At 41.2% G+C, this 27,584-nt stretch overlaps 1 protein-coding gene across 2 annotated transcripts; it reads left to right on the top strand.

Moving 5' to 3' along the window:
* The first annotated feature begins 65 nt into the window (after positions 1–65).
* Positions 66–23,066, top strand: tgfbrap1 (transforming growth factor, beta receptor associated protein 1). Of its 2 annotated transcripts, none has more exons than XM_083969236.1 (13): positions 66–328; positions 2,382–3,102; positions 5,080–5,274; positions 8,730–8,884; positions 9,722–9,804; positions 10,234–10,414; positions 10,514–10,674; positions 11,201–11,258; positions 15,012–15,155; positions 16,139–16,282; positions 17,412–17,571; positions 18,435–18,919; positions 20,071–23,066. In XM_083969236.1, exons 2-13 carry the CDS (start codon positions 2,406–2,408, stop codon positions 20,260–20,262), a joined length of 2,655 nt encoding a protein of 884 aa, XP_083825362.1. In that variant the 5' UTR covers positions 66–328; positions 2,382–2,405; the 3' UTR covers positions 20,263–23,066. The 2 variants fall into 2 exon arrangements, with proteins under 2 accessions (XP_083825362.1, XP_083825363.1); XM_083969237.1 differs by having other exon boundaries at positions 15,012–15,159; positions 16,143–16,282.
* Positions 23,067–27,584: the final 4,518 nt, after the last annotated feature.

Genomic DNA, 27,584 nt, shown 5'->3' with positions numbered 1-27,584 from the left:
TCGTCCTGAACGCAGCACGATGGGCGGTGTTTATACGGGACAAGGAAGCAGCAGCAGAGCAGCAGAGGACCCAGCGCTGCCTGACTGCCCTGCCGCCGCCGTCATTCAGGCTGGATAAATTCATGCTTGTCAATGCGGTGCCCTCCCCCAGGCAGCTATGGGAACAACAGTGTTAAAAAAGTGTAAATATATATCGTGGTGGCCGCTGTTTCTGTTTCTGGAGTAGAGATAGAAAGAGAGAAAGAGAGGAGGAGAGAGGAGGAGAGGAGGCCCCACCGACTGTCAGTGGTGAATCCCGCCGGGGTCCAGAGCGCTGTCTGCGGCTGAGGTAAGCTAGCAGCTCCCGGTGAGACTGGGCAGCAGCTGGAGGAGGAGGAGGAAGGAGGAGAAGGAGAAGGAGAAGGAGAAGGAGAAGGAGGAGGAGGAGGAGAGCATCTTCTGGAAATGCAGATGTTTATTACTGTGCGACTTGTTTGTGCACATTATTGACACATCCTTCCCTTTTTTATTGCTTTTATTTCTAAAAAAAGAAAGAAAAATGACACAAGTGGTGATCAGGCTGTTTGTGCTGTTTGTGCTAACGTTAGCTTAGCTTAGCTTAGCTCAGCTCAGGCCCAGAAGAAATACAAATATATTTCTATAAACAATAATAACTAATAACCGAATAAGACCTCCTTATTGTGAATCACTGAGGTTATAAAAACAAAGTATCTCACCTTGAGACAGCTGCTGTTAATCCATAAACTTCCCCACCGGCCTCCTCCATGGGGGTTTTAACCAGGCTAGCTGCTGTAGCATGAACGTCATTAGCTTTAACAACTTAAACAGAGAGAGTCCCATTATAAATAATAGTAAGATCTGTATATGACTGGAAATGAAGTGAATCAGTGACCAGTTTACAGCTTCATATTGACCATTCACAAATAGTATATAATCATGTGATGAATTGCTTTATAGCACAACATTATACAGCACATACAAGGATGTTTAATGTGTGCTGTGTAAAGAAAACTTATATTAACTGCTGTTACTGTCTCACCACAGTGTATACTCCTTGTATACACTACTAGGCAAAAGTTTGGACACACTTTTTTCATTCAATGGTCTTTCTTTATATATATTTTTTACTTTCTACATTGTAGATTCAAACTAAAGACATCAAAACTATAAACTAACAGATAGGGAGTTATGTAGTAAACACAAAAAGTCAAGTGTTATTGAAAAGAAAGTGTTATCTGTATCCAACTGAGATGGTTTGGGATGCTTTGGACCACAGAGTAAAGAGTGAAGATAAAACAGATGACAGAACCAAAAGTGTGCAAAAGCTGTCATCAAAGCCCAAAAAATCCAATGTATAAAATGTATTCTGCTTTGTTTACTACATAACTCCATATACATTCCTCCATAGTTTTAATGTCTTTAGTTTGAATCTACAATGTAGAAAGTAATTTTTAAAAAGTAGCATTGAATGAGAAGGTTAAACAGCAGCCTCGGTCATTACATGTGTGGCCACAGGGGCATTAACTTGTGGTATAAACCATCTATTAAATATTCATTTATTTAAAGTTTACACACTTTTTAATATGAAGTCTTTATCAGAGTACTCAAAGTGAAGTGTTGTGAATGAATCCTTCCTAGTGTTGATATTGAGTGGGAAGAAGGGTTCACTTAATCACAAGACATTAAAAACATGAGGTTTTCATAGGGAAGTTGAACTTATGCAGGCTGGGAAAGTTGAAAATTAATGCTAAGTGCTTGTTTTAAACCGACTTCTGCGTACCAGTGAGGTTTTATACAACATATGGCCAACAATTTGTTATGTTAACTATTTAGTTGAGTAATTATTGAGCTTTAAAATGACAGAAAAAAGCTTGACAAAACTTCTTAATTTCTTCTTAAATTGCCTTGCAACAGTGGTTTTGTTTTTGGAAAGTGTGTCATTGTGAAAGTCGAACACTGACCTGAGCCGATATTTATTATGCCTTTATTTAGAACATGTAAGCTAGTATAAAAGAGACTGACAGAATAGAAAGCAAACAAGAACAAAAAAAAAACACAAAGAAAAAACAAAAACAAAACAGATAGTAATAGAAAACAAATAAAATTCATAAGTTATATCCATCAACAGTCTTATGCTTGAAAGGCAGCAGGAATAAGTAAACGTATACGATCCTATAAATATTCAGTGGTAAATCCGTCAGAAACAAGTGACTTAAATAAAAGCTGATGCATCTGGAGTTTGTTGTGAATGAGAGACACACCCTAACCCTCAGCGTATCGTATGACGTTCATGCCTCTGAATTAATAATGTATCTCAATAAAAAGCTGTTGCAGTCACGTCATCGATTGTTTTGTTTTGTCTCTCTCTCTCTCTGTCTTAGTGTCGATGCCTTGGCTGCCTTGAGATGAGTGTGAAGGCTTTTGAGCTGGTCCCCGCTGTGGAGCGAGATCTCCTCATGGGCGACAAAGCTCGCATCAACATCGAGTGCATCGAGTGCTGCGGGAAGAAGCTGTACGTGGGCACCAACGACTGCTTCATCCACCACTTCCTGCTGGAGGAGGTCGCGTCCGCCAAGGGGAAGCTGACCTACGCCGCTCAGAAGAAGCTGCACAAATACCTCGGCCTCAAGAAGCCCGTGGCCGAGCTGCGGGCCGCGTCCGCCCTGGAGCGCCTGATCGTGCTCTGCGACGGGATCGTGTTCCTCGTGGACATGGAGACGCTGGAGACCGTGCCCTCGGCGGCGGGCGGCGGAGCGAAGATCCGAGGCGTGACGGCGTTCTGCGTCAACGAGAACCCGATGAGCGGAGACCCGTTCTGCGTGGAGATGGGCGTGCTCTCGTCCAAGCGGCGGACGGTGCAGATCTTCACGGTGTACGTGGACCGGGTGCAGCTGGTCAAGGAGGTGTCCACGCCGGAGCAGCCGTGCGCGCTCAGCCTCGACGGCTACTTCCTGTGCCTGGCGCTCGCCACGCAGTACATGATCCTGAACTACAGCACGGGGTCGTCCCAGGACCTGTTCCCCTACAACAGCGAGGAGAGGAAACCCATCGTCAAGAGGATCAGCAGGGAGGAGTTCCTCCTAGCGGCTCCTGGCGGTCTGGGTGAGTCCGTCATTTGTGCAAAAAGTATTCACACACACACCCGTTGAACTTTTCCACTTTTTGTCACGTTGCAACCACAAACTTAAAGCAGAAGTAAGCGATCCGGTCGTTTTGGCTAATGCTGCGTTCCAGGCAGGCTTTTGAAACCGTAAATTACAGCTTCAAGTCACAACTTACGACTTTGTAGCGTTCCAGGCAACCCGCAACTCGTGTTTTTCCGACCTGTTTTACCTGTGAAAGTCACTATAACGGCCACTCGTAACTTCCGACCCGTGAACTCGTACCAGATCGAACTGGTACCACTTCACAGGTCGGAAAAACACGAGTTACGAGTTTCCTTGAATGCACCATAACCTCTTGTCAGCCGATGGAGTTAGCAGCCCCCGCCCTCGTCATGGATCTATTGGTCCTCGTCCCTACGTCACCACATTCACGTGCATCCCTTGGCTGCACACACAGCCCTTCATGCCGTTCTCTCTCCTCATTGGATAAAACTTGTAGGGTACGAGAAAGGTTTTCTCCTCGGCTCAGAGTAGAGCAGAGTGACTGACAGACCCGTGTTTCAGACCAAACAAGTGATTGCTGTCGGAAGATATAACTATTTAAGACTTAAAGCAGATATCAGTGGAATGTTTTTGTTAATATAAGTCCTAAATAGTCCTATTTTCCGTCAGCAATCACTTACATGAAGTATTTCAGCCTAAACACGAGTCTCTCCGTCACTCTGCTCTGCTGTAACCCGAGGAGAAAATTTTCCTTGTGGGATACAAGTGTTATCCAATGAGGAGAGAGAACGGCATGAAGGGCTGTGTGTGCAGCCAAGGGATGCGCGTGAATGTGGTGACGTAGCACGAGGACCAATTGATGCCTGACAAGGGCGGGGGCTGCTAACTCATGGTGCGTTCAAAGAAACTCGTACTTTGTGTTTTTCCTTCCTGTGAAGTCATACCAGTTCGATCTGGTACGAGTTCACGGGTCGGAAGTTACGAGTGGCCGTTATAGGGAACTTTCACAGACAACAGGATGGTAAAAACACGAGCTACGGGTTACCTGGAACGCTACCAAGTCGTAGTTGTGACTTGAAGCTGTAACTTACGGTTTCAAAAGCCTGCCTTGAACGCAGCATTAGCCGAAACGGCCGTGAAGCTGATATCTGCTTTAAATTAACACAAAAATATCGCTTACTTCTGCTTTAAAGAGACTCCGAGGAGTTTGCTTTTGGTTATCAAAGAGTCTCATATTAATGTGCTGCACCATGGGCTGTTGGTTCTGTTACACAGATGAAGAAAAAAACATAACGTCCAATGCAAATGTCCAGTTTCAACAAAAAAGGTGGTTTATTTGACCAAAAACGAGGAAGCAATGAAGATCCTCAGGTTCCCCTAACGAGCCCAAATGAAACGGAAACACAAATAATAAACAGGAAGAATACAGAGACAGAATACCGACAATATCTAATCATAATTAAATCAAATAAATCAATTCAGAAAAATCAAATCAAAATACTAAAGGCAATGCAAGACAGCTTTATTTATATAGGGCATTTAATACCAAGGGGCAACTCAATGTGCTTTACATAAAAACAAAACATTGAACAGTCAGAATTGGAAACGGGGGGAAAAACAACATACAGTTTAAAAAAAAACCCATTAAAACAAAACCCAAAATATTAAACATTCAATTAAAAGCAAGAAAAAGGAATAAAAAGAAATTATAGGGAAAAAAAGAGCGAGAGAAAAAAAAAGCTAGACTAAAATAGAGCATGAAATACTAAACTAAACAACATTAAATAACTCATAGGAACGATAAATAAATAGCTCCAACAGTGACTGTTTTCACAAATATCGTGTATTTTATGAATTGTCAAAACAAACCTGTAATAGATTTTTACAGTCTTTGTGCATCTGCTTGTTTTTTTTTGTTTTTTTAATGTGAGTGACTCTAAGTTTAAAGTATTTCTTTAAAAACTGTCTGCAGGAATGTTTGCCAACGCAGAGGGAGTGTCCCAGCGGGCGCCGGTCAACTGGTCGGAGAGCGTGATTGGTGCGGCCGTTTGTTTTCCGTACGTGGTGGCGTTGGACGAGAGCTTCATCACCATCCACAGCATGTTGGACCAGCAGCTCAAACAGACTCTTTCTTTCAGGGACGGACACATCCTGCAAGACTTTGAAGGTATCGTCACATGATAAGCTTTTTTTTTTATCGTCCATCGAACCACTTGTTTTAAAAAAAAAAGGAGAATTATTTAAATCATCATTATTACATGTAGGTTTTCATTTATGTCATTTTTTCTTTACATGGATTTAAAGGAACACTTAACGTTGCTCTCTTATATTATTTCTGAAATCATCATGGATTATTATAAAAAGTTAAAAAATCTAAGTTACTCTTGCAGGACAGAGATTTTATCTTTTTTTATTCCACACATACTGAAGTCGTAGTCGTAGTTGAAGATAATTATGATGTAATAATAATAATAGTGACTAATATAGCCCCGAGGAAAGAGAAGTAGCAGGTTATAAAACTTTTGGTAACACTTTATTTGACGCCTATCTCTCTCTATTACGGAAGCCCTAAAGGGCCAAGTCCGTATACATTTTTTTATTATCGTTTTCTCGTGATAACGACTTATTATTTCGTTATCTCGAGATAACAAAGTCTGTTTTCTCGTGATAACGAATTAATTTATTTCGTTATCTCGAGATAACAAAGACCGTTTTCTCGTGATAATGAAATAATCATAGAATGTGTGGTTGACATGGTTGCCTAGCAACATGTTTCCCCGGTGCAATCGCTTCTGCTTACGGGGAAGTAGCAGCTGGTTAGCCGCTGTATGTTCGTAGCAGGAGGCTACTACGTAAACTGACTCGTGTCGCGGTGATAATTTAACCGTGAAAAGTAGGCTACAACACACACAACATAACGTTACAGCCACAGTGTTGTGAGTGAATCATGTCGGGACAACCAGGCTTCATGAATCCGCTTCACAGACCCCGGTGCTTGGCCGCCGCCGCCGCTGCTGCTCTAGTGGCGGCCAAGCACCGGGGTCTGTGAAGCGGATTCATGAAGCCTGGTTGTCCCGACATGATTCACTCACAACACTGTGGCTGTAACGTTATGTTGTGTGTGTTGTAGCCTACTTTTCACGGTTAAATTATCACCGCGACACGAGTCAGTTTACGTAGTAGCCTCCTGCTACGAACATACAGCGGCTAACCAGCTGCTACTTCCCCGTAAGCAGAAGCGATTGCACCGGGGAAACATGTTGCTAGGCAACCATGTCAACCACACATTCTATGATTATTTCATTATCACGAGAAAACGGTCTTTGTTATCTCGAGATAACGAAATAAATTAATTCGTTATCACGAGAAAACAGACTTTGTTATCTCGAGATAACGAAATAATAAGTCGTTATCACGAGAAAACGATAATAAAAAAATGTATACGGACTTGGCCCTTTAGGGCTTCCGTACTCTATAACACATTATAGTGTTTATAACTATAGTTCATAATGCTTTATCATAGCACACTATAAAGCATTTTATCATGACTTATAAGGTCAGGTATTATAATACGCTATAATTGTTAGTAACTTGCTGAAAATGCCCACATCGATAATGCATTGTAAATATAGTTATAATATGTTATAATTGGCTTATAAACATGTATAACTATCATTATAAACACTCATAAATTATCATAAGTCTTTAGAACAATAAGCATAACACATTATAGAGCTTTATAACTCTATTATTTGACCTTATAAGCCATTATAAAATGCTCTATGATGTGCTATGCTTATTGTTATAAAGCATTATGATCATTATACAGTGCTACAACTGCATTACAACTCATTATAAGTATGGTTAAATAAAGTGTTACCAAACTCTTTTTCCCCCAGGACTTGTAAACAGACCTTCGTGTGTGTCACCCTTCAATTTGCCCATCTCGTATGGATATATATAAAAAAAGGAGTGAAATAATATGTCTTTAACCGTCAAGTGCAGCAGTTATTAAATAATCCACGGATGGTAGGAGTCGTCGGTTCGGACTGCGAGGCAGAAACCTTTTAGCAGAGCGCGGCTGAAAGCAGTGGAGAGCTGTACACTGGGGTCTGTGCTCTTAATGGGATCTGAAGCATCTGCAGCCTCTTCTTCCTATTACAGAGCATCCTTTTAGTTTCAGAATTCATTTTCAGAGTAAAAGATATTACTGCTCGGAGGTTTAAAAAAAAAAGAGCAAATCAAAAATGATTCAGTTTCTGGATGGAGGCACACAGGAGAGTTCAGGTGCAGCTCAGAAATCACAACCTGGAAACTGTCGGGAAAATTAAAGTCGGGCCTGAAGTTTTATTTGTATGTATTTATTTGTTTTTATTTCTATGTCTATCGATTGTGCAGCACCTATACATGCACACACACAACAGCGCTGTCCGTGGAGCTGTGACACTCGACCCCTGAACCGTCTATACAATCACAGATGCTCATATCACGGCCACACAACGATGGGACTTCATGTTTTCATTCTCCATACACACTCGTTAATTCACAGCACAAACTCATACTCGTCATCGCTGCACTGTCTACAAAAGAGAGATGAGAGAGTCTAATGAGTGAGATCACAAGGATGGATGGAGAATGACCTGTTGTTATTATCTGATGCCAACTTAAGAACTAAATTTGTTTATTCGGGTGTTTTAGCTCTTTTCTTCGGGGTGGAAAAAGACGCAAATGAATCAATGACAGGAATAAAAACAACATGATTAAACGATTAGTCGACTTAAAGGTGTACAGAAAAGAAAATTGAATTTGAGCCCACTGTGGGTCTTAACATTAGTGTAATAACTCATCTATCAGACAATGTAGACCAAACTTTGTGCAAAATTCTATTTTCGAGTAAATCCGGGATGAAAGTGTGGTATTTCTTTTTCGCATTGGATAATGCAGGTGCACGGATTATACGTATTTATTTACTTCATGTGTCAAATATTGTGTTGGTCATAATACAGAACAGGTTGTGGCTCGTGTCTGTTCATTAAAGAAGGTGAAATATTTCCATGTTTGTCTATTCTGGGTCACATTAGAAGTCATCACATTTCAGGCCAAAGGTGAAGTGTTGGTGTTTTTACTGTTCTCCAATGTAAAAATGGGTCACGTTTGACCCTTGACATTATTCAAGGCTTAAAGCCATCTGCCTGTTGGTGAATTAAATAAATAATGTAAACATTTTTAATTTCACTCCCCAATTTCTTTTTGTGCCCCCAAATAGTTGACTTTAGGCGTTCTCCTTGGGAAAAATGTTATTGTAGAGCCCTCGCTACTGCAAATGCTCAATAAAATGCTCCTGCGACACTTCATTGTGCTTTATTGAATGTATTTTCAACTACAAATAAGCCTAACACGCAACTTATATATTGCAATCAATTTTTAATTTTGTGACTCCGCATTTCTTTTGTACATTTTTTATTTGTCATGATAGGTCTTAAATTTCATCCATAATGGTCCTAAAAAGGTCTTTAAAAGTCTTAAATTTGAGACCCTGCTCCTTGTTGTTTGGTGATACAGTGTGTATCTCTGTCTGACCTGTGTGTATGTGTGTGTGTTTTGTGTGTGTGTGTGTTTTAGGGAAGGTCATCCTGGCCTCCACGAAGGCGGTGTACGTCCTGGTGCCGCTGCCTCTCGAGCGACAGATCCAGGATCTGCTGGCCGGTCACCGAGTGGAGGAGGCGCTGACCCTCACAGAGGGAGCACAGAGGAACATCCCCAAAGACAAGTTCCAGGTAACAAACCGGTCATATTATCTCAGTTTTAGCTTCTTTCTCCACTGACTTCCTGTTTTATTATCCTTTTAAAGGGATAGTTCATTACATTATCTACTCACCCTCATGTCGACTAAGGGCTGGGAGAAGTTTCAGAGTCCTCCGTGGCTTCTCTGAGTTACAGGGGGTCTCGGCGCAGCAGTACATGTCCATATACCTCCATTCTGCTTGTATGAAATGTCCGTCTTGTATTGAAGCCCTGAAATGCGAAATTGTTCCGAAAAAAATTAAATACGTCTATATTTCAAGCTTGTTTGTAGTGGAAGCTCCTCTTCCTGGTTCGTCCAAATCTCGCGAGATTCAGTGCAATTACTGACGCCGGCGCAAATCGCGCGAGATTTGGACGGACGAGACCCCCTGTAACTCAGAGAAGGCACGGATAACTCTGAAACTTCTCCCAGCCCTTAGTCGACATGAGGGTGAGTAGATAATGAGTGAAATTTCAATTTTGAGCGAACTATCCCTTGAAAAGGTCTTTAAGTCTTTACATGATCTAATCACAAACTACATTAAGGAGCTTTTACAGTAACTCCTCATGAGCAATTCTCGGATCAGCAGCTTGTGGTTCTTCTGCCCGAACTTCCCGTTTTATGAAAGATCTTATTTCTGCTTGAATCTAAATTTAAACTTTGCTTTTATTGCTGTTTTTTATTGTTTTATTGCTGATTTGTTGTTTGTTTTTTATCTTTTGTGATGCACTTTGTAACCTTGTGAGGAAAATTATTATTTAAACAATAATATTGGTGTCATAGTAATAAAAAAAAAACGAATGTTGTTGTCCTATTTTGTCTCTGACAGGTTTTGCACAAAAGGATCCTCCAGCAGGCGGGGTTCATACACTTTGGCCAACTTGAGTTTCTAGAAGCAAAAGAACATTTCAGGTCAGAGTCGGAGACGCTGTTGGATTGTTTTCCAACGTTTGGTCGACTCTGCAGCCGTGATATACTGTACAAGCTCACAGTTTTCCTATGAATATCTTTTAGTAATAAATTCAGCTGTAGAGTCTTTATTTTTCCATTTATCCACCACTACTGAGCGGCTTTTACCCTCACGTACTCACACATTTTGAGCTTTGGTCGTTCAAAAGTTGAATTTAAATCATTAGTGAGATGAATTATCATAATAAAATATTGCAATATATGATAATAATTGATGATATAATGAGGGAATTTGTTTTTGTTTAGCAATTTTAAGATGTTTTTTTAAACGTATCAATGTATTTTCAAGGTTAAAGTTATAACAAAAGGCGCCGTGTGCTCTTTGCCTCCCTCCTCAGCAGCTTTTGTGACCTTTTATCATTATATTTTCAGGAAGGGTCAACTGGATGTTCGGGAGTTGATATCTCTCTACCCGCTACTGCTGCCTGCTTCCTCCTCGTTCACGCGCTGTCACCCTCCTCTCCACGAGTTCGCAGATCTCAACCACCTGGCTCAGGGCGACCAGGAGAAAGTGCTGCGGTGCAAGAAATTCCTCATCAGCTACTTGGGAGAGGTAAATAGAGTAAAAAAAAGAAACAAAAAACAGATTATTTACATTGAATAAAACATTGTTTATGTATTTTTTTAAATATATATTCATCTCCACACACAGGTACGAAGCACAGAGGTGGCAAACGGCTGTAAAGAAGACGTGGACACGGCGCTGTTAAAGCTTTATGCTGAACAAGATCACGAGAGCCTTCTAGACCTGGTCGCTACAGACAACGCCTGCGTGCTGACAGACAGCGTCCCGTGGCTGGAAAAATACCACAAGTGAGGAAAATATCATCTTATGTCTTCTACAAGTCGGTAGAAAAAAATGTAAATTGCTATATTTCAACACATTTACTGCAGCGGATAGATTTATACGTGTAAAGTGAAATAAAACGCACTCATTTTGAAACTGTGGCTTCATCATAAACATGTTAAATAGCTTAACATCTTTTAATGTTTGTATTTGCTTTGACTGATTAGACTTAATGTGCAGTTTCAGACTGGTCATGTCAGATCGTAGCCGCAGCTGTAATTAGAGGAGAAAATGAACGCTCTCGTGGGGATCGGTGTAATTTTCTCTGATTAACATGGCCACAAAAATTTCCACAGGGACGGCGGGGGAAATGTTTTTCTCCTTTTCAGCCTCTTGTGGTTAATTACCACATTGTAAAGCCTTAATTTGGCATCCAGTGTCATCAATGCAGTTTAATTATTTTGTCCAAAAAAATTACATTATTGAGGGGAAGAAAAAAACAAACAAACCTTTTCTTCATTCAGTCTTTTTTTCTCTGTCTTTTTTTTTTAGTTATTTTGCACTTGGGCTTCTCTATCACTACAACGGTCAGGACTCTGCAGCACTTCAGGTACGTTCAACCTAAAATCAATCGACTCGCACGTAGGGATAATACGATAATAGATTTTTTTTGGTATGATTATTGTCAGAGAAATAATCACGGTATTACAATTATCACGATTATTATGCATTAATTAATTTTACAACACTATTAATGTGTAAAATCAAATATAGGTAAAATATACATTACTAAATATAAAATCAGGGATGCAAACAGCGCGCCGAAAAGCGAAACTCGCTTTTTTCATGACCAATTAGGTGACTTGTGTGAATCGTTCAGATCCGAAGAGTTCAGCTGGGGTCAGTAAAATGTTTTTCTAACAGGCTGACAGTGACAATCACGTGAAACTGAGGCGAACTCATTCATGGTTGTCTCTGGTTAGACTGGTAACAGCCTTCCTATTCACCTCCAATGTAGACGCGACGTGCGCGCTCGTCAAAGCGGCGCGTATCCGCGTGCAGTCGGTGCATGTCCGTTGCTGTGTCAGGCAGGTGTCTCCCACGGAGCTCTGCCCCGTTTCAGAGGTGAAGGAGAGACGTCGCCTCCACGATGTAGAATGTGTTCAATTAAAGGGAAACTAACACAGGCCTATATGTCCATTACACACTGAATGAAACATCCCATGTCTTTTGTTTATTCAGTTTATTTTAATAGTAATAATTATGACTAACATTCAGTGAAGACCTAAAATTCAGTATCTCCAGTATCTTAGTCTTAAAAAGTATAAAATTTGAAAATCTAAATTTTAGGCCTTAAAATGTCTTAAATTTGTTGAATTATTGTGTTCAAGTCTTAAATAATTTTAGACAGGTCTTAAATTTTCTTATGCCCACCATGGGTGAGCATTTCACTCGCATTTGCCCCTAAAAAAAAATACATGTGTGAACCGGGAGAATCACAAAACAGAAAGAGCACAACCTGCGAATGGTCAAAAACTACAAATCCCACAATCCTCTGCCTCAACAATAACAGTAGTTAGTGTAGGCTAAGTAAGGGAGAGCGGAGCTGTCGGTGAAAAGAGGAAACAACACCACGTCTGGTCCTGTTCTATGTTGTTCGTTCACACCGTCACCGTTTATTCGTTACGTCCGCGGTGTAAAAGGCCGTGACGCAAAGACGCGATTAGGCGCGAGACGCGAGACGCGGTATACGCGACTTTTTTTTTTTGCGACACAATACACGCGATTCTTTTATGGCGACGGGACCTTCGCGTCTTCGTCCTTTTCATCGTGTTTGGTGGGAAGACCCACGAGGGGCTTCCCACCAAACACGAGGAACGCTTTTTTTTCGCTCGAGTTGTGACGCGCGACCAAACGCGAGATACGCGAGAAATGCGATTTATCGCTCGTTTTGACTCGTGTCAAAAAAAAAATTCACGAGCCCGCCAACAACTTTTTTTTTTTTCAAAGGAGGTTCAACTGGACTTAGTTATTTGTCTAGGAAGACGTTTCACCTTCATCCAAGAGGCTTCATCAGTTCATGTAGCATCTGACCAGGCTGGGACTGGTCCAACTATCTGGTCTGGAGACTCAGTATAAGTCCAGTTGCTTTCGATTTAACCTCCTTTGAAATACTATGACCTGGACAAATGAGAATATGCACAGGCCTACAACAACATTTCTGCTCTCACCAACCATGGTTGAGGTCACAACGCTGCTGTAGCTGCTCTGGAAGTCCGAGACACTGAGGCCAAACGCCGCCGACGTTTCTCCATGACGGCGAGTTCCGGGCTGATGAGCTACAGAGACTTTAGAGTCAAAGAGGAGCAGAGCGTCGCTGTGTCGGACTGTTTGTTTGGATTTAATGAAGAAGCTGCACAGAGTCAGGTGAGCAGAAGCTGCCCCCCCCCCCCCCTCACCGTGGAGCCGCTGCTGTCTCATAACATGACGCACAATATACTGTTATGAGACACATTATGCATCCCAACTGTCTTTTTTTTTTTAGAGGATTTTTTTTTTTTTACCAAGAATGCGCCCAAAAAAATCATGATCCAGGGGCCAAAATTCGAAACAAATATATATATTTTTTAATCATAATTCTCATTATTCTCCTGATGTCGGTTTAATGTAAACAGATTGCGCTGATATGCGAGAGTAATGTGACAGCGGGGCAGTGCTGTAGCTGCTGTGCTGTGATGGACCTGATTAGACTGGTGGTGGTCCACAGTCAATCAGTCCCAGATCCTCCACCGTCAGCAGATCCCCCGAAAGCCCCCGCAAATAATACATCGACAAGAAGTTAAGTGGCAAGTTGCACCTTTTCGTCGGCTTATTATTTGCGGATTTTTTTTTATAGCCTATATAACGTCACTGCAACATGCGGCTCTCAGTGCTTGTCGGTGTTGTGTCTATAAATTGTGAAATAACTTTTCCTCGATAGAAATATGAGACGTGGTCGACAGGTTTCATTCATCCATGTTTTGGCAGACGATACATAAACCTATGATAACGAGATTTCCACAGCGCCGAACCAATCATGTGGCTGGAATAGAGCCAGTCAACAGTAACATGTGCATTTGTTTGGGTTGCTGCAGATGTGCACATCAGCTGACACCGCCGGTAAAAGAGAGAGAGAGAATGAGTGTTGTCTCGAAAAAAAACAGTAAAGGAGAACTTGGACAAGTGACTGAAAAGACGCGTGGTGCGCAATGGGGACTTTTTTTTTTTTTTTTTTTTTTTTTAACCTTTATTTAACCAGGCGAAATCAATTTCAACTGGAGACACCAGGCAGCTGGAGCGGACCGCGGTCACGGTGCGGCCGCTCTGCTGCTCACCCCAGTGTGTGCGACAACTCATTCATGGTCTCTGATTACACTGGTAACAGCCTTCCTATTCACCTCCAATGTAGACGCGACGTGCGCGCTCGTTACCCAAAGCGGCGCGTATCCGCGTGCAGTCGGTGCGACAGCGCCGCCGTTTTTCCCCCCGTGCGTGTCCGTTGCTGTGTCAGGCAGGTGTCTCCCACGGAGCTCTGCCCCGTTTCAGAGGTGCAGGAAGCCCTGAGTGGAAAGACGTCGCCTCCGCGATGTAGAATGTGTTCAATTAAAGTGAAACTAACACATTATATAGGCCTATATGTCCATGACACACTGTCTTTATTTCTTCAGTTTATTTTAATAGTAATAATTATGACTAACATTCAGTGAAGACCTAAAAATCAGTATCTCCAAAATTGAAATATTGCAATGGTTTTTATTTTTTTAAAGCAGTTTTAATATAGAAATGTTGGCCTTCTGAAAACTATGTCCATCTATATGCACTCAATACTTGGTTGGGGTTGAACTACTGGAAATAGACTTTTCTGTGATATTGTTAATGTCACCCCCCCCCCCCCCCCCCCCCCGCCAGACAATTCCTCTCTTTTTTGGTCCTGACCCGTTTGCATCCCTGATAAAATATTTCAAATATCTATTAAAATATGACCAATTATTGTTGTGTTTGAAATATTCCAGTCATTAATTGTCATTGATACCAAATGTTTAAGTTAATTTTAATCTTTTTTTTTTTATTACAAATGACACTCTAGCATTTAAATTCCTACCAATTCAATGCTACGTTCGGTAAATGGACCAGTATCTGTGCATTTACCTTTACTTTGGCGAACATCTGCCAATACGGTTCATACATAATCTTTTTTTTGGAAAGTGACGGTATTTAGGAATCATTGCGATCAATTGCCGTTAAATACCGCAATTAATTGTGAAAATAAGTAATTGTGACATCCCGAGCTGAACCTCTTAATGTCTTCATGTTTCTGTTGCAGCTGTGGATCCGTGTGGTGGACGGGGATCTGCAGGACAAGACACGACCCGACCTCTACGAGTACATTGTGGACTTTCTCTGCTCCTGCTCCAGTCTGGACCTTGTATGGAAATATGCAGACTGGGCGCTGCAGAAAGATCCCACCGTAGGTTACCAGCACCTTAAATGGACTCATGAATGTAACTTTACTGGTCTGTCACTCAAGGATTACTGGTGTCAGTCAGCAGGATGTGTTTTCATCAACACTCTGGGCTCCAGAATGCACCTAAAATAAGAATTTGAGGCAGTGCAAGTACATTTTTTCCTCTACTTGTGCACGTGCAACCAGTAAATTTACCTTCTTTTCTTTTTACACTGGTGAAATGTGGAAGGGGCAACTCATAAATCTGGTTTCTGTCATTATGGATGACAGGCCAATGTGTGAGGATCGTGAATGAAAAGGAAATGTGAATATTTGCCTATTTGCAAGTCGATTAACATCCCTAAGTTTTCTGCTTCCTCTCCTAAAATTTGAAGTTAGCGGCCACTGTGCCCATAGTAAAAAAAAAACATTAGTCTGGAGCTGTGTTTCTAGCGCTTTTTTTCATTCATCATCTGGCTAAATAGTGCCACAGCTCGAGAATAATGTTTTTTTTTACTATGAGCACAGATACTGCTACTTGGCCAGATGATTAATGAAAAAAAGCACTATAAAACATCTTTATTTTTAAATTTACATTTACAATTCACATCAGGTGACTGAGCAGACATCCAAAACAAGACAGTGCACACAAGTCATTTCTTTAGTTCTGTATTTTTTTTTCTGTATGTGTGTCTTGAATTTGAAAAGAAAAAATAGAAGAACTAAAGTGTTCTTTAATGCAGATGATAATAACAATAATGATTTTATTTATAAAGCACATCAAAACAATGTTACAAAGTGCCTTACAAGACAACAGAGCAAAAACAATCCAAGTCCAATGTAATGATGGCAAAACGAAAAGACGAAAAGAAAATAGAGTGCATTTTTAGCAGAGTTTTAAAAGTAGACACTGATCAAAGTCTCTTTTTGTGTCGTATGTTTTCTTCATGCTTCAGTAATTAATTAGAGCTGAAGTCGTGACCTCGTTTTTCTGGTTTTGTCTGCAGATAGGCGTTCACATCTTCACTCGGCGGCCGCTCTGTAAGGATCTGTCGCAGCTGAAGCCCGACGACGTCATCACGTACCTGGGGAAGCACAACCGGGCGCTGCTTCTCTACCTGGAGCACCTGGTGCTGGAGAGAAGGATACAGGTACGATGAGTCGACGAGGAGACACGAAGCCGTCGGCTGTCGTTGTTGCGTAGAGAGAAGTGGGACCGAGAAACTGGAAGAAGAACTGGAAGTTGTTCAAATGTCGTCGATCAAATCACTAAATCTGTGCCAGAGAGAATTAAAACGTGGTTTCCTACGTCAAACTTTGTGCCGCGTCCATCCCAGAAAATATAGTAACAAACAGCAGTTGTGGCATTAACATTAAACTGGGTGGTGCCTGAAAAAGAAAAACCTCCAAAGAAAGAGCATCTGTTCATTCAGACTGTGGCCGTTTGGTGGCTGCTGAAACAGATGTTCGCTTTCTTTAAGGTTCCCTCCAATAACGTTACACTTCAGTCATTGATTAGAGAGAAGGAGAACAGAACTGATTATTATAGGCAGTTTAAAAAAAAGACACTTTAAACTACCTGATGTTTGATTATACTGCTCCTGAGACCTGGAATAATTTAAATCTGTGTATTTCATATACAATAAGCCACATTTCCTCAGGTGTCTGAAGAATAACTAAAAAGTTAGTTTGAGTCGGCACAGGATCAGGATTCAAACACAAAAACTGTGTGCAGGACAGGAAGCGTCATTACAGGAGTTTTTACTGCAGTTTCACTTCTCTAAAGTACCAAAAATACACTAACATGAACTGCAGCAGTCTCACAACTGACCACGTTTTAAAGATGAAAGTATTTTTTGATGAAGCCGACCACATGAGACGTTACAACTGCTCCGAGATTTACTCTAAAAATATTAGACTTTAAAGGCCATGCACACCTTTTCATTTCATCGGTTTCTTCAGTTTTTAAAACTTAATTTAACCAGGATATTTTCACTTGGAGCAGAGCTGTTTTACAGACACTTTATTTATTAGACGCTCCACAGAGGCGGCTGGGAAATAAGAGCTGCCTGTCAGTCATTGTCAGTCACGAGTTGTTATGTTTGCAAACTGAAACAAGTTAAAATCAGGATATTACAATTCCCAGTCGGTGTTATTATAATGTTTTAAAGCCTAATGTCTTGTTTTGGAGGATGTTGTCGCTATTTCTTTTCTCTTTTTTTAATTTAAGGCACTCTGTCAAGGAAAATAGTGAATGTGGAATTGTTTTTTTTCTTGCAGAAAGAGAAGTTTCACACGCACCTGGCTGTGCTTTACCTGGAGAGAGTGATGTCGCTGCTGTCACCGTTGGCCACAGACGAGAAGAAGCTCAACAGAGCGAGAGAGCGGCTGCAGGCTCTGCTCAGGGAGTCCGACCTGTACCGGGTGCAGTTTCTTTTAGGTGAGACACACGTATTAAAACGACGACACTGATCTTTGCGTGTGTTTGTGTCTAAATGTACATGAATATTGTTGTTTTGCACTGTTTAAACCAGATGTTTTGTAGATGTACAGCGGGGAAAATAAGTATCGAATGCATCAACACTTTTCTCAGAAAATATATTTCTAATAGAGCTATTGACATGAATTTTTTACTAGATGTGGGCAACAACCCAAGTAATGCACACATACAAAGAAATCCAAACATTTATGTCCATAAATTAAGTAATAAAGTGAAATGACACTGGGAATAAAGAAGAAAAGGAGGTGCAAAAAAGGTTTAGAAAGCCAAGAAAGCAGCTGGAATCTGTCAGTATTTAGAAAGTCATCCTGTCCCCTATCAGTGCAAAGTAATATCAGCTGGTTTAGTCCAGTTGACGTCTATAAAAACGTTTCTCATCACCAAGGTTTCACACACGAAGCGTCTCATGACGGGGAAAAGGAAAGAGCTTCTCCAGACCTTCAGAAACTGATGTTGCAGAACATCCTGATGGCATCGGGTACAAACGTGTCTGAATGCACCGTTTTATCCGTTAGTGCCGTTAATCTGGAACTAAAAAGAACAATGTTTTACCATAAACTGGCCACGACCAGGTCCTCACAAGATTTCTGACAGAGTCAAAGGAAAACTTAAGAAGAGTTGTCCAAGGATCACTGACAGAGCTTTAGAGAGACCTGCAATTAGCAGATAGAGTTGTAAAAAAACAAAACAATGACCACCATGGCCTCTATGCATGCTTCGTTCAATACTTATTTTCCCTGCTGCTGTATCTACTGTTTGTATTTGGTGCAGTGTTTTGACAGTTGATGTTTTGTGTTGTTCAGGTAAGATGGAGAACTGTGAACAACTGCTGCTAGAGCGAGCAACACTACATGGAAAACTGGAGGAGCACGACAAGGCGCTGCACATTTTGGTTCACCAGCTCAGAGACTTCCCGTCCGCGGAGGCGTTCTGCTTGTGGGCCTCGTCGTCTCGGGACTCTGCGTACCGGCAGAAGCTCTTTCACCTGCTGCTGGGAGTTTATCTAGACGGGAACCATCCTGGAAAGTCTCCGACGGGAACAGCAGCAGCAGGAGGAGGAGGAAGCAGCAGCGGGGATCTGGAGATGGCAGCGGTGGACCTCCTGAATCGGCACGGAGAGGTGTTCGATGCCGTGCGAGTCCTCCGCATGCTCCCTGAGGGCTGGTCGCTGCAGCTGCTGAGGCCGTTCCTCGGCCGCGCGGTCAGGGCCAGCATGCACGGCTGCCGCACCTCCCAGATCGCTCTGGGCCTCGCTCACTCTGAAAACCTTCAGCTGCTGCACGACAGGGTGAGAAACACACAGAGAAAAAAAAAACTGCAATTACACCAGATACAAAGTCTTTATTCACTAGATTATGTCCTCTTTGTTTTCAATTTTATTTACTGCACAAAGCAGCATCGTCTTAATAATAATGATAACACATAAAGAGATTTTTCTTATTATTATTATAATAATAATAATAATAATACATTTTATTTGGGGGCTAATATATACTACTAATATAACTATTAGTTAAATAGCAAAAACTGAAACAAAGCTGCAAATATTGGACATTTAATCAATTGGTAATCTGGATTTTATGAATTTTTTTGTATTGATTAATGGTTTGATTTATTATACCAAATATTTGCTGGTTCCAGCTTCTCAGATGTGAGTTGATATTTTCCACTGTGATGTATTTGTATTTCTTTAGGGACGATACATACAATATTGCCCCAGAAAATGTGAAAATGTGATGCATACAGTATAAGACATCTAGCTATAGATAAAAGCGATAAATTGAGAAAATAATCAGCCTATGAATTGACAATGAAAATAATATTTAGGTACAATCATCAACAAAACCAGGTCAAATTTTCTAAAATTGAAAGTTTCAAGTCAATTTTAGTTGATTTCTTGCACAAATAAACAATAAATGGTTCTTTATTTGCCTTAAAGTAAAGTAAAGTGCCTTTATTTATCCCACGGTGGGGAAATTCACAAGGTTACAGCAGTAGTACATACATACAAACACATTCACACATGCCATGCACACTGTGGTGGACTGGTAAAAAATATATATAAATATAGGGCAAACAAGATATTAAAAAGATGTATAAAAAATATATAGATATAAATATGTAGTGCAGTTGTGGGTAGGGGGGGTTATTGCACATAGAAACCTTAAAGCTTGAAAATTAACCTTATAAACCAGCAGATTTAGATATGAATATGATTTCCGTGCCTTTTGTCAAGTTAACTTTATAAATAGCAAATATAATCACATTTCTCAAAGAGTTAAACTAACTGACTCTACAATAGAAAAATGTCTCCTGTCTATATGGTAACTATATAGTTACTTATACCATTTGCATATCTTGTCATCCTAAAGCTTCATCACTCCTTTAACTCGGCCTCTTTCTCCTCTGTCCTGTTTTTTTTTCTCTCTCTCCCTGCAGCTGAAAGAGCGTAAGAAACCCGTCTTTGTGTCTGAAAAGAAGGGATGCCACCTGTGCCACAACACCTTCAGTGAGCCCGACGTGGTGTGTCTTCCAGGTGGAGTCCCTGTCCACACTCACTGTGTCGCCCAGAGAGTAAGAGACTCTCCCACTAAGAGACAATTAACTAATAGCAGCAGTAACCACACGTGAGACTCGAGTCGACCCCCTTAAAACTCATGTCATGTGATCTGTGATGATCGGAGGCGCCCAGACTAAAAGCAGGACGTGCTGAGATTTTGGATGGATGGATGAGGACTGAGGAGGGTGGGAAGAAGAAGAAGAAGGAAAAAGAAAAAAAAAAAAGCACAGAGCACACATTACCATAGTAGAAGCTGCTATGGAGTTAATGAGAAACACAAACAAAGCTGAGTGTGTGTATGAAAGTGAGTGTGTATGTGTGCGTGTGTGAGAGAGAGAGAGAGGGGGATGATTTCAGCTATTTATTGCAGCAGTTATTCCACACTTTCAGACTGCGAGTTTTTATAGAAGTTAAAAAAGCAACAGCTAAGTCACCCTGCCCTTTAATCCATTTAAAGTGAGAATTAATTAAAGCCCTGTGTCCTTCTCTGTGGGTTGAATACTGAGCCTGTCCTTGTCTCCTCCGCTCGTCGTCGTCGTACACACACTTTTGAAACCTAAATGAGAAACTGCTCAGACTACAGAACACACACACACACACACACACACACACACACACACACACACACACACACACACACACACACACACACACACACACACCACCACCACCCATACTTGAATTCTGGTGCGTTTCTGAAGCACCACTAAAACATAACTCGCTCGTTGTCGCAAGTGTTGGGTTTTAATGTGAAAGGAAACTTTTTAATGTCTGTCTCTGAGATCTGGTCTCACTGCTGCTTTACCCCCCCCCCCCCCATCAGTTATTAGGGTTGTAATAGTGATTTATTAATTCAGCAATTTGATACAAACTTCAGCGATTCTGAATGTCCTGACATTGGGGTGATTGTCTGTGTTAAAACACTGTATGAAATCTAACTAATCATCATCAACAAGAAGTGTAACTGTGGAGACTTTGATCAATACAATTCAAGCTGCATCAGGGATCAATCTGATTCGCTTTGCTCAAATTAAGATTATCAATAATATGTCAGTATATACAAGAGCAAATGTTATGTTTAAAGTCTCATCAAAGATGTGTGTGGAAATGTGAAATCGACTACTGGTCATGAAATAAATCAAGAGGGACCTTCGCTGCCCCTCCTGCCATCATGGATTAATCTTCTTTGTTTGTCTGGAGCACACACAGTAGTAATTTAGATGAACTGGATTTAAATCCAGAACAAATGTTAATCCCAGTCGACATGAGCTGCTGGAAAACTTAAATAACATTTAGGGCGGCCACATAAAGATGTTTTAGTAGGGAATTTGTTCCAGTGAGAAGAATAAACATGAAATAATCATATTTTATCTCCATTATTACCATCTATGAGTAGTTCAAAGAGGATTTTTGTTTTATCCGGACAAAAATATCTGTAACCACCAGATGGCGGTGCTGTGCAAACTTTTTGAAACAAATGTTATGAACCACAGGTGGAGCATTTTTGGAAATGAATTGTATTCTTTACTTTCATTGGACTCAGTGCCCTGAATATGCCTTTTAATGCCTAATGTGGAAAACACTGAACAAATTCTCCAAGCGGTTTTTTTTTTTCCTGCACAGTCCATTAACACAGACCTTGGTTGTGGTCAGAGGGAGATGCCTTGACAGTCGATAGAGCTGCGCAATTAAAATAGTTTCCTTGAATTAATAATGGAAACCTGCAAAACTGAAAAGCAAAACTATGGCTGTGATGAAGCCTTCAGATAAAATGTTCCATGTGGACGCATATATGCATTTCTTCCACAGTCTTCACAAAGATGAAATTGCTTTTCCAACAATGTCTTGTAACTGCACATGACACTTAAAACCTTTTATTAATGTTTGGGATGAAAAAAATGTTCCCTCTTCTATCGTAATGAAGCCCCATATTCTTCACAGAGCTCTGCTTTTAGTGCTTTTAGTGCTTTCCAAATATTGTGTTTGCCTCAGATGACAATAAAGTGCAGCCTGGACCTCTCAGACAGACATAACTGATGGCAGGTGCATCATGTTTGTGTAGCTCAGTTGTACGAACAGTAAAAACAAAAAGAAAAGTAAATCCTGAATGTCTTGTTGGAGGTGAAGTCAAACTATTTCACACAAGGTGGCGGACGGAGTGAGTGGTGAGCATTGTTATGTAAAGCTGCTGTTCATGGATCAATACACTTTCTAAATCAGTGCAGCTCCATGTTTTCTTTTTCATATGTAACAATTGTCTCTCCTGTCCTTTTTTTTAAATGTGCCCCTGAAGACGCCCAATTTAAAAAAGTTGAGTCCTCTAAGATCAGGAGAGAGATAAATACAAATCACACTACAAAACTCTCTGCAAGATATTCATCATAATTAGACAGAAACTGTTCAGGATTCAGATCAGATACTGTGTTTACCCCCCTATTGTTTATTTTTTATCCTGTATTCAGTCGCCCAACCGATCAAAACATCACTGTTGTGGGATTTGCTTGTTTCTCTGGTGCCTGTGCTGTTGATGCTTGCCTTCTGTAATTGCAAACAAAAACAAAAAAAAATACTTTTGGGGACTTTGTGCAAACATGGGACTATTTTTCTAACATGGAGATCTTGAACCTTGTACATAAACTGTAGGTTGACTTGCTTTCCATGACAGAAACTCACAGCTTATGCACAGCATTTTTCTGTCCAAACGATTTGTGTGTAGCTTGCTTAAAAGTCCTCCTAACAATGACTTCAAATAATGGTAATAATAATAATAACTACTAAATAAAAAATACAGTACATTTGTGTGAAAAAAAAATGCTATTGTATTTTATAAATATATGTATACTGATATGTATATACTGCATTTGTACCTGTTTGTTGCTTTCTTAATCAATGCCAATGTGGATGGAGTGTACAACCTGTAAAATCCGTCCCATTTTAATAAACATCAAACGGTATATCAACTCAGGGAGTGTCAATTCACTTTTCACATCTAAATGAAGTTTATGTTCATGTTTTTTGACATGATTATAGTCAGACCGAATCTTAAAATCTAGTTGTAAGACCTGTACTTGTTCTGTAGACTGAAATATATTTATTTACTATTAATACTGTAGATCAATTAGTGGTTATCTATACATCATGGAGCCTGGGGAATGTTAAATCTATTTGGCCTCTGATGAACTGTTGATATCCAGTATTATGGTAAAACATTATGTACAATAATAATAATAACATACAATGTAATTGTTACGGGGCATTTCTCTGAGCAATCTTAGTACTTTCCTCTTCATGCTAATTACGTTTACGTTGTAAAAATGGGGCTTTTACTGTGAGTAAAAGTCATGCAGCAGCTTTTCTGCTTCACTGAATGTGATTTTTTTTTGCGGGAAATTTGTAAATTACACAAACAAAACAAAAAATAAGCAAAAGAAAACTTATGACGCTGTACTGGAGTGAAATAAAGTGAGAAAAATCGAAGAAAACTGAGTAGCCTAAGCTAAATAATCACAACATAGTGCTACGTCGAAATCTCGCGTAATGTATCGTAGTCTCGCGTAACGTCAGCACACAGCGCGGTATTTCCACTTTTTTCGCCAGTTGCCATGGAAGCCGGGTTCGGAATTCTGAGCAGAGCCGAAACTCTTCATGTTTCGTGTTTATGTGTTTCTTTTTTTTTTGTTTGCGTGTTTGTTTTGTCCTGTGGCGCTGCTCCACACGATATTTTTGCTCCATGCAGTTAACAAACGGAAAGAAGTTATCTGAAAACCAGAAAATCTAGAGGAAAACCACGGTAACGTTAAGACGTTATGGTTGACGCGGAGGAGATCCAAGTGAGGTAACGTAATTAAAACCAGGAACACAGACCTTTCAGACGGCTGGTTTAAAGAAAAATATAATGTATTATATTTTTAGTAATGTACAAGACACAAGATACTCTGTGTGGGAGCATTGGGAGATAATAATAACATTAATTAATCAGTCATGTGATGAAGTGATGTAATGTTAGCCACCTGTTAGTCTACTTGCCAGCCCATAGGGCCCCATTGTGAACCCGGAAATGTTGAGAGTATTCAGAAACTGCCGGATGCTAACTTATATATATTGGGCAATTAGCATAACAGACATTGTTACTCCCCCTCTCCCTTGCCCCTTAGGAGATCTTTCACCTCCTACCAGGCTATTGCCTGAATGTATTCTTAGCAATTCTTGCCTGGTAAAATAAAGGTTTACTACTACTACTACTACTGCTACATAATTAGCATAAATTAGCATAATTGCCTATATGGGCAATATTTCAACAAAATTGACTTGGCTGATCTGGACAATATTGGAGTGGTTTTAGGGGTTATTGATGATGCTGAATCCATTTCTGACATTTTCAAAACTCAAAATGGCTGTCTAAACCGGAAGTGACCAGATTTTAACCGCCAGTGGGCCGATTTTGATGGATTTCAAAACTAAACTTCCGGTTTAGACAGCCATTTTGGATTTTGAAAATGTCAGAAATGGATTCAGCATCACCAATAACCCTTAAAACCACTCCAATATTGCCCAGATCAGCCAAGTCAATTTTGTTGAAATATTGCCCATATAGGCAATTATGCTAATGTATGCTAATTATGTCAATTATGCTAATTGTCCAATATATATAAGTTAGCATCCGGCAGTTTCTGAATACTGGGGACCCATACTATCTATTTCTAACATAAAACTTTGGGGTACTCAACATTTCCGGGTACTCATTGTTGGCAAGTAGACTATGTCTGTTAACAAAGAGACAAAAACTACAATTAAGAAAATCCAAACTGAAACAGGAAATTAAAAGTATGTGATGAGAAGCTATAATAGCAATAAAATGTGAAACTAGCCTGATATATTTTCAATTTTTAGACCAAATGTGGTGTTTATTTTCTTGGCAGTGTAAACATATTTTTTACAGTACATCTTCTATTTACACATCTGTTTTTGTGTTTGTTTGTTTTTTAGTTTTCCTGGTGAATACTCTGGTGAAGATCCAGAAAACCCTACCTCACAAGAAAAAGATGAGGAAGATGAAGAAAAAGAAGAAAAAGATACTCGGACAAACGGCTGCATGAACAAACTCAAATCCTGGTGGCAAACCATTTTGAACGTTGTTTTGCTGGTGCTTTTATGTGCAGTGACTGGCGCTCTCTTTGCTGTGATGGGTAAAACCCAAAGTGCGACATCTGAGTTACAGTATGTGTCAAATGAGGTATTTGACCTGTGGAACATCACTGAACAGTTGCAAATAGAAAACACTAAGCTGAAGAAACGCCTGAACACGTCTTTGGAAGAGGAAAACAGGAACCTGACCCAGCGTCTGAACGAAATACTGAGCATCATCTCTTCAGAAACGGCAGAAAAAGAGTGGCTGCGCCAGCTGTTAATCAGCAAACAGCAAACCTCCACGTCTTTGGAAGAGGAGAACAGGAACCTGACCCAGCATCTGAGCGAAGCTCTGAGCATCATCTCTTCAGAAACGACAGAAAACGAGGGGCTGCGTAAGCTGTTAAACAGCGAACAGCAAACCTCCACGTCTTTGGAAGAGGAGAACAGGAACCTGACCCAGCGTCTGAACAAAGCTCTGAGCATCATCTCTTCAGAAACAGCGGCAAACGAGGGGCTGCGCAAGCTGTTAAACAGCGAACAGCAAACCTCCACGTCTTTCCTAGAGGAGAACAGGAACCTGACCCAGCGTCTGAGCGAAGCTCTGAGCATCATCTCTTCAGAAACGGCAGCAAACGAGGGGCTGCGCAAGCTGTTAAACAGCGAACAGCAAACCTCCACGTCTTTCCTAGAGGAGAACAGGAACCTGACCCAGCATCTGAGCGAAGCTCTGAGCATCATCTCTTCAGAAACGACAGAAAACGAGGGGCTGCGCAAGCTGTTAAACAGCGAACAGCAAACCTCCACGTCTTTGGAAGAGGAGAACAGGAACCTGACCCAGCATCTGAACGAAGCTCTGAGCATCATCTCTTCAGAATCAGCAGCAAACGAGGGGCTGCGCAAGCTGTTAAACAGCGACCAGCAAACCTCCATGTCTTTCGTAGACGAGATCAAGAACCTGACCCAGCGTCTGAACAAAGCACTGAGCACCATCTCTTCAGAAACGGCAAAAAACAAGGGGCTGCGCAAGCTGTTAAACATCAAACAGCAAACCTCTATGTCTTTGGAAGAGGAGAACAGGAACCTGACCCAGCATCTAAACAAAGCACTGAGCACCATCTCTTCAGAAACGGCAGCAAATGAGCGGCTGCGCAAGCTGTTAATCAGCGAACAGCAAACCTCCACGTCTTTCCTAGAGGAGAACAGGAACCTGACCCAGCGTCTGAACAAAGCTCTGAGCATCATCTCTTCAGAAACGGCAGCAAACGAGGGGCTGCGCAAGCTGTTAAACAGCGAACAGCAAACCTCTACGTCTTTGGAAGAGGAGAACAGGAACCTGACCCAGCATCTAAGCGAAGCTCTGAGCATCATCTCTTCAGAAACGGCAGCAAACGAGGGGCTGCGCAAGCTGTTAAACAGCGAACAGCAAACCTCTACGTCTTTGGAAGAGGAGAACAGGAACCTGACCCAGCATCTGAGCGAAGCACGGAGCATCATCTCTTCAGAAACGGCAGCAAGCGAGGGGCTGCGCAAGCTGTTAAACAGCGAACAGCAAACCTCCACGTCTTTGGAAGAGGAGAACAGGAACCTGACCCAGCGTCTGAATGAAGCTCTGGGCATCATCTCTTCAGAAACAGCAGCAAACGAGGGGCTGCGCAAGCTGTTAAACAGCGAACAGCAAACCTCCACGTCTTTGGAAGAGGAGAACAGGAACCTGACCCAGCGTCTGAATGAAGCTCTGAGCACCATCTCTTCAGAAACAGCAGCAAACGAGGGGCTGCGCAAGCTGTTAAACAGTGTACAGCAAACCTCCACGTCTTTGGAAGAGGAGAACAGGAACCTGACCCAGCGTCTGAACGAAGCACGGAGCATCATCTCTTCAGAAACGACAAAAAACGAGCGGCTGCGCAAGCTGTTAAACAGTGTACAGCAAACCTCCACGTCTGTCCTAGAGGAGAACAGAAACCTGACCCAGCATCTGAACGAAGCACTGAACACCATCTCTTCAGAAACGGCAGCAAACGAGGGGCTGCGCCAGCAGTTAATCAGCGAACAGCAAACCTCCATGCAGCTGGAGGCACAAAGTCAAAAGCAGCGTTCAATCCTGTTCTCCAACCAGCTGACCTTTCTCTGGAGATTCTGCAACAAAACCACGCTGAATTGTACACGCTGCCTACCGGGCTGGACCGAGCACGGCGCACGCTGCTTCTACCTGTCCCCAGTCATAGAGAAGTGGGAAGATGCTCGCCGGGTGTGCCGCAGAAAG

The sequence above is a fragment of the Trachurus trachurus genome (assembly GCF_905171665.1).
Source record: "Trachurus trachurus genome assembly, chromosome: 3".
Lineage (NCBI taxonomy): Eukaryota > Metazoa > Chordata > Actinopteri > Carangiformes > Carangidae > Trachurus > Trachurus trachurus.
Note: the sequence above shows the minus strand (reverse complement) of the source record. Positions and strands in the feature narration are given on the sequence as shown.